The sequence below is a fragment of the Tigriopus californicus genome, chromosome 11, assembly GCF_007210705.1.
Source record: "Tigriopus californicus strain San Diego chromosome 11, Tcal_SD_v2.1, whole genome shotgun sequence".
In the NCBI taxonomy this organism is placed as follows: domain Eukaryota; kingdom Metazoa; phylum Arthropoda; class Copepoda; order Harpacticoida; family Harpacticidae; genus Tigriopus; species Tigriopus californicus.
Window position 1 is genome coordinate 7,447,633 of NC_081450.1, and position 7,526 is coordinate 7,455,158.

Here is a 7,526-nt window from a genome sequence, read left to right on the forward strand (position 1 = left end):
CCTATTTGTTTGTGGTTTTTATTGTTTGTTTGGGTAAATACGTTGTTTCATTTCAAACAAGGACAAGCTGAAGTGAATTGTCGGGTAAAATTAGGCATTGCCTTCGGGATTGCCGAGCCAAGGGAAGGTTGAAGGACAGCTGTTACAAGACACCATGTAGATCTCGGCCAAACTCAAATCTTCGTTCTCAACGTCTTGGTAACTACAAAGAGAGAGACAGGTAAGGCATGAATCGTTCGTTCGTAGCTCATCCTGAGACACGACATATGAGAAGCTAGCTTGTTTAGTCTGTTTCTAATATTGGGAACCAATCTCAGTCAAGCAAGTACTTCAGAGGAGCCTTTTGAATCCCCACTTCATCCATTGCCTTTTAGCTGAACCAAGCTCGAGCTCATGTTAACTAGATAACTAGATATGGGGGATGAATTCAATTTACCGGCAACTCTGACGGTTGGTGCATGTGTACTCGTCCGTGGGATCGAGTTCCGCCTCAGTGGGACACTTGAACGGCTCGTATTGGCCATCGATGAGCGTCTGGAGAGGGACAGGATTTTGTCGGTATTGGATTCCAGCGTGAATGGGAACGAAGAAGGTGTCGTTCTTGCTCAACATGTATTCGACGGCTTGCAGGTATCCCTCAAAATGGAAAGGCTGGCCGAAGAACCAGGCTGCGTGCACATACAAACCGAAAGGAGCACGGGTGTTGCCATTGTAGGCAATGTCGAAATTCTTGATGATCATGTCGGCAATTTGTTTAGGTCGGTCGCATTCTGGGCAACTGAAGAGTCAATGGAAGAAGGTTTAGTCTACACTTGTGTGTTGCGACAGATGCCAGGTCATCAATCATCTTACATGCAACTGTCAAGCATTCCACAAGGTGATCCGTGCTCGGGATCGCCACCGCTACCCAACCAGGCATCATCCAGATCTAGAATGGGTTGGCTCCAGATTCCATCGTACGAGCATTTGGGACAAGGCTCGATCTGACAATCCATCTCGCTGCGGTAATTGTAAGTGAAGGGCCATCGACCATTGGCCATGTTTAGGTAACCAAAGTTTCGGCTGGGCATGGTACAATCGTACTCGAATCCGTCTTCCAACATCATCTGGAATTGGCTATCTCCGCCACCTTGCAAATAGGGTGCGCGAACTCCGCGGATCTGATCTTCAGGGATGTTGGCCAAGTTTTTGGTGATGGTCTTCATGCCGGACATCTCGTTGGCCCAGCCATCCTTGCTCAAAGTCTTCCAGTAAGTGGCATTGGCTCGATGGCTATCCATGGGTGAGATTGAAGGGGTACATTTTTAATGCTTGATCTTGCTAACAGTATTGATCAATTAGGATTGATGATAAACAATCGATCAGTCTAAAAAAGGCCAAAATCTGTTACTTTCAAAGGCATAGGTTCAAATCCTGTTGTCGGAAGTAATTCTATTGGACTGGTATTAAAAACAGAGAGAAAACTGGCATGTAAAATCAATGAATCATGAAATCAATGAAAACTGTACTTGTGTGATACATATGTTGCGAGCGTGCCTCAAAATATCTTTATAAGTATGATGGAACCAATGGGAGCAAATGAGAGCAAGAATTATTGGGCCCATGTAGAATTATTTTGAATCAGCATTTGGGTAGGTAAATACCAACCTTAAAAGAAAATACTTACGTAATGGAATGAGAGGCCATCTCGTGTCCCATTCGCCAATACTTGTTCACCTGAAAGATAAATACTTCAAGTGAAGGAGCACACGTGGCAAAATGAAGTTGACATAAAACAAAGTTGTTTGATAACTTCTTATCCTATGTCACAACTCGTCAAACCTTGACCGGTATTTAATGCATTTGAATGCACCGGAAAAATGAAATCACGGCCTTGCATTTACTTTCATATTTTCTTTAGTCTCCAGCTGCTTTTTTCCATAGCAGAAGCTATTTTGGAAGCTCAGGAGATCTCATAAGTAAGTGCCAATCCACCACTTACAGAATCATGTTATTCCTTGGGCGGGGAATTGGCCTCATGTGAACATCTCAGCTCTTTTCCTCCTTCCTCCATTTACAAGTTTCACTATTTTCCAACCACATCAAACATGTTGTTGGACTTCTGCCTCAACTGTAACAAAATCATGCACTGGTCTAACATACCAATGAGTAGTCTGTGTACAAATGGGTCAAGAAATGAGTGGCTCTGATTGGGCAGCCATCAGGATTGGTCTTGCTCCCATCAAAAAGCTGTGAGTAGAAATCGTCGGAAGCCAACTTGGTCATGGCATCGTCAAAGGTCAGGTAGACAATCTGGTGGGGAAGGACAGACAATTTAATTCATTAGACTTCGAAAGTAGCGTCGTCGGAAAACTAAAAAAAAACAATGAACATTGATTGCTATCCTACCATGGGCCGGTCCCTCAGAGGAATGTCGGGAACGGTGTTGGAACAAACACAATCGGGCAAGTTGCAAACACTTTCATCGCAAACGGGCGCTACGTCACAATCTTGCGCCCAAGCCGAAGCCATCAAGGCCAAGAGAACAATGCTCACTGTCTTCATATCGAATCGGGATACTCGCTTCCGTGTCTCAAAACGATCTGCGAGAGAATGACCCAAGAAAGCGTGTTAATATAATAAAGACAGTCAAAACGGCAACGTTACAACGTGTCGTCATGGCCACGTTCGTTCGTCCGGCGGTCAATCCAATCAAAGATAAGACATGATTCAAGGTGAAAGATGCCAGGCTCTTCGATGTAACTCGGCCTAAGCCACGCACCCGCTACTGTGTTGAAATGTAAGCGGGTTGCTCAAATGGTCATCCGCTCAAGTCAACTCTGGTCATTTTCAATCTTGGATGAATATTACGTCAGTAATACGTTTAAAGTCCGAAAAATATTGCCTAAAACGTTTGTTTTACTTGGCAGATCAAATGAATCATGTCATAATTGAACGTACAGATGATCGACCAAAAAAGGTCCTTTTTGTTTGGACTACATAAATTTCAAATAAAACAATTTTATATTTACTATGGATTTACTCTTTAGGCTGGAATGGGCTGTCCAGCCAAAACTGTTCGAGACGGCGTTATGATGTGGTTTGCTTGGTGCCACCAATTCTTATTGTGTTAACTTACCCGACACGAATTCTAGCTGCTGAATTTTCTGAGCGGCGAACTCTGCGTCAGACAATCCTTTAGTCCTTGGCAGTTTTAACTATCACGAACTTTCAAGGGCATTTGGGACGTTCTAGACTGACCAGCATAGTAGGAGAAAATAAACGGAATGAAAGGGGCGGTACGAGTATACGAACCAAACTTGATTAATCGACTATTAGTTGTATTCGTACGAACAAACTTAAGGACAGCATCACAAGTAGTAGAGCATGCTTCAAAGCATACTACAGGGTCTTGAAAAAAGTGCTCATGAAACCTCCGATATGAACAAGCTCCACCACCAAAATTGGCAAACCGCATAACGGTTGAGGTACATAACGAGGCACGAGTTTTGCCTTCGATGTGACTGAACTCTGATCCTTCGCTATGATGAAATTCAGTGATCTATGGCATAACGTACCCGCCAGACACTTCAATAAACTGTTAATACTTCATTTTTTGTTTGTTCCTTGGTATCAAAATATTCATAACCATAACGCTCATGAGGTAGCTCAGCAGGGAAACTCCCTTAAGTAAGCAGTTTCAGTGCTCCCCATCGACCTGATTATGGAACACAAGACAAAGGTCGTCATTGACTAGCTGTGCGCAGTCGTAAATCCACAGCCATTGTCAAGGACTTGAAAGATTCCAGCGTCCAGGACTCTGTGTTTAAGGTTGTAAAGGGTGTCCACGATGAAATTGCCACACTATGAAATTGCTCTAACTTTTTGACCGTTAAGTAGAATTTAGCGAGTGATTAAGCGGTTTGAGGAACGATTGACCATTGATTGGAAGCCCAGACAGGACAGGTGTACATGAACGAGTGCCTCCAGAAGCGGCTGTTTCCTCCCCTGAAGGCCCACAACGTCCCAACAATCTTCTGGCCGGATTTGGCCTCATGCCACTACTCCCAAGGACGTGCTGAAATGGTATGCGGACAATAAGGTCAAGTTCGTGCCGAAAATGTTCAACCCTCACAACACTCCTGAGCTCCGCCTCATCGAGAAGTACTGGGCGATTATGAAGCACCACCTTCTTAAACGATTTTTGTTATTTTATTGCACGACAACAAAGAGCAAAACTGTCAGGATTTATTAGCTTCAAGATATTATACAAGGATGGGGATCCAAATTGACGCTGTTTTCAAAGGTCAGTTGTTCCTCCTCCTTGGTACCTAGCGGCACGAAGCTTCTCCTGTAGTTGTTCACAACACCTAGCAATGTTCCGGTTAAATTTCAAAGTCATGGCAAGAAAGGCTTGCCCCTTTAAAGGCAATTTCATTCCTGGAGGTCGAATGTCGTCAGTTCGTTCGGAGTTCAATTGAATTTAACGCCAATAGACGTGTGGATTCAACAAAATCTTCTTTGATTGGCTCCATTACTTAAGGAGAAAAAGGCCAATATGCTGAAGGACTTTTTGGTCAACGTGCGCTCCTCATTCACTCATTCAGGTATTGCGTTTACATTGATGTGAACGATGATTACATCAAAAAGTATTGAATTTGATATCTTAGTGATTGTCCCGACAACGTTTTGACAAATTTGAAAAAGAATTAGAGACTAGCAACGTTTTCTATGATTTTTTGGAATCATCCCAATTTGGGTTCCAAGCCCTGCACATTTACAAAGATTCACTAACTCAAACTGCAAGAGTTTCGAGACAACAATAATGAGCGGATTTAAGATAATGCTTCGGCCAATCTTTCAAGATTAACCCACAAATAGTCGAAGGGCAACATGGCTGCCTTTTGGGACATAGTCTTCTGGCATTCCCCTCTCCTTCCGCAATTGAACTTACTGGAGTTCCTCATCTACAATGCAGTACAAGAGGTGAGAAATCCCTGACAAACTTCCCGTTGGAATACTAGCTCCTTTGGATTCTCCATCCCTTCTGCCTGGGCTAATATGTGCGAATCTTGTAGTTTGGATGAGAAACGTTTTTTTTCTTCAATTATTGCTTTTAATGCTAACAACGATATTTTTGGCTCTTTGTGCACTGTGAGACAAATATTAATCGCTGAATTGAAAAAAATATTTTCCAAAACCACAAACTCCACTTTTTTATGTTGCTTTAAAAAACAGTCGAAAAACGTGCGAAGTAATGAAGTGAAGAGTACAAAATCGTGATAAAGAAAATTTCGCGCGTTAAGTTCGCACCAATTTTTCGGGTCACCCGTTATTTTCTTCACGTGATACGCGCAGTTCTAGGCATTAATTCGCTATTTCAGGTAAACAACAGGCCTAATCATGCTCAAATTTTGCGTATGACGTCCTTGGACACATGTAATTGCCATTATTAAGGAAAAACTTTTGACTTCTTTAATGATGCGATATGATAAAGATTCACAACAAAACACAGGAGTGCAGAATGCTTCATTTATTTCGTCATTAATGAATTGTTATAACAAGAGCAAGACCCAACAGACAACTCGACCTATTCCAAAACTGGCAAACATGTACGTTGGTAGACCAAATATCATATGAAGATGAACAATTCATATCCGGCGAAGTGAAGTGTTCCCTTTCAATAACATAATATTGGGGATTACATTCCTTGTAGGGGTTTGAAAAGCCTTAAAACAAGCAAAACAAAAAACTACTTCAAAGGAAATGAGTTGTGTTTTGAATTTTATACAATCGTATTTGAATTGGCAGACCGAGTCAGTCCTTGTACGTAGGGCTCCTCTGGAATGCAAGATAAAAAAATGTCCAAGTCAGAAATAAAAGATGCCACTGGATCAACAACGCTTATGTTTTCCGTAAGAATGTTAGAGGAAAGCAAGTTAGACAATGATGGAGCCCAATAGAGAAAAGAGGTGGACTTCTTTGGGACTGGCCTGGATTCTTGGAGACTTGAAGAGACGCTCAAAAGGCACGTTAAGCCTCTACAGTCCCTTGACTTGACCCTACTCCTGGGTTTAAACTCATGGATGTTCCTGAAAATGTACATTATCAGTAACGTTCTCAAACCAATTCAAATAAGATTTATTTGAATTCTGGACACTGGTTTGCATCTTTTTGCATCCTTGATCTTTACTTGCATCTATTGCATACTGGTCAAAAATATTATAATGACAACTAAAAAGGCATGGGCCCGTCAGGGTAAGTTATTAATATTTTAGGCCATAAAATCATGGATGTAACTCGACTCGCTACACGGAATGTAATCCACACTACTATTGAAATAAAAGGTTATAATTTGTCTATTTATTACCTTTCAATCTTTAAATGATATTTGGTCTACCAACGAGTTTGGGTTGGCAGACCGAGCTAGTCCTTGAATGTAGGGTTGATCTGGAATGCTATCTAAAAATTTGTCCAAGTTTGACTTGAAAGATGCAACTGGATCAACAGGGCCTACGTATTCCCTACGAATATTAGAGGGAAGGAAATTAAACAGTGAAGGAGCCCGAGAAAGAAGAGAAGTGGACTTCATTATTCGAACTAGCCTGGATTTTTGAGGGCTTGAAGGTGCTCTCAAAACGCACATTAAGCCTCTAAGTTCATTGCAATTGACCCTAAATCCTGGGGATGCTTTTGAAGACGTACAGTAACAAATACCTTTCGTACCTTCTCTGAACACTGTAGAGTCCCAACCTTTCTAAAATCCCTGACTGGATCCCAATGTCATGAAATTTATTCAGCAAAAAACCATGATCTACTTTATCAAAGGCCTTGGCAAAATCAAGATAGACAAGATCAACTGACCCGTCTCTCTCTAGTTCCTCAATAATATGTTCTATATGTTCAATCAGTTGGGTAACCGTGCTAAAATATCCTCGGAACCCATGCTGACTAGGGGGAATGACTTCATGGACTTCAAGAAACTCTACAAGTTTGAATTTGATGATCTTTTCAAACACCTTCGCAAAATTCGAAGTGAGATATGATATGGCTGAACAATCAACATGTACAGAGTTAGCATCGTGATGTCATTTTAAATGAAAAAAGAAAAATGAAGTACGTAGTTTAGAAACTGTAGTTCCATTGGTTGGTTGTGAATAACACTAAAAACAATCTAATGAGAGATAAAATGTATAAATGTGCTTTCAATAAAAAGGCTTTCCAGATGTAAAGACCGAGTTTTCTAGGAAATATTGTTCTTTGACGTCAGCTTAAGTCAATACAGCTTTTATCTCAAAACCCTTGATGCAAGTCATAATCTAATGAGCAAAGCAATTATTGCTTTCAAATCAAGGATGTAACGGACTGATCTTCCCAACAAATGGACCTATTTTTGATGCTAAAAATCTTGTCCTATCTGGTCTGAGTGAGTAATTGGCAATTAAAGTTATCCAGAGCCCAAATAAATTATCTTGAAAATTTGATCCTGACGCAACCGTCAATGAAAATTCTAAAACAAACTTGATGCTGAAATATTGCAATAGACA

General features: G+C 41.2%; 1 protein-coding gene across 1 annotated transcript; it reads right to left on the minus strand.

The window, feature by feature from the left end:
- LOC131890052 (chitin deacetylase 7-like) lies at window positions 1–2,606 on the minus strand. The gene is made up of 6 exons (XM_059239325.1): window positions 2,389–2,606; window positions 2,143–2,292; window positions 1,667–1,716; window positions 853–1,272; window positions 437–778; window positions 1–202 (listed from the first exon to the last, which is right to left on the minus strand). Exons 1-6 carry the CDS (start codon window positions 2,542–2,544, stop codon window positions 91–93), a joined length of 1,230 nt encoding a protein of 409 aa, XP_059095308.1. The 5' UTR covers window positions 2,545–2,606; the 3' UTR covers window positions 1–90.
- Window positions 2,607–7,526: the final 4,920 nt, after the last annotated feature.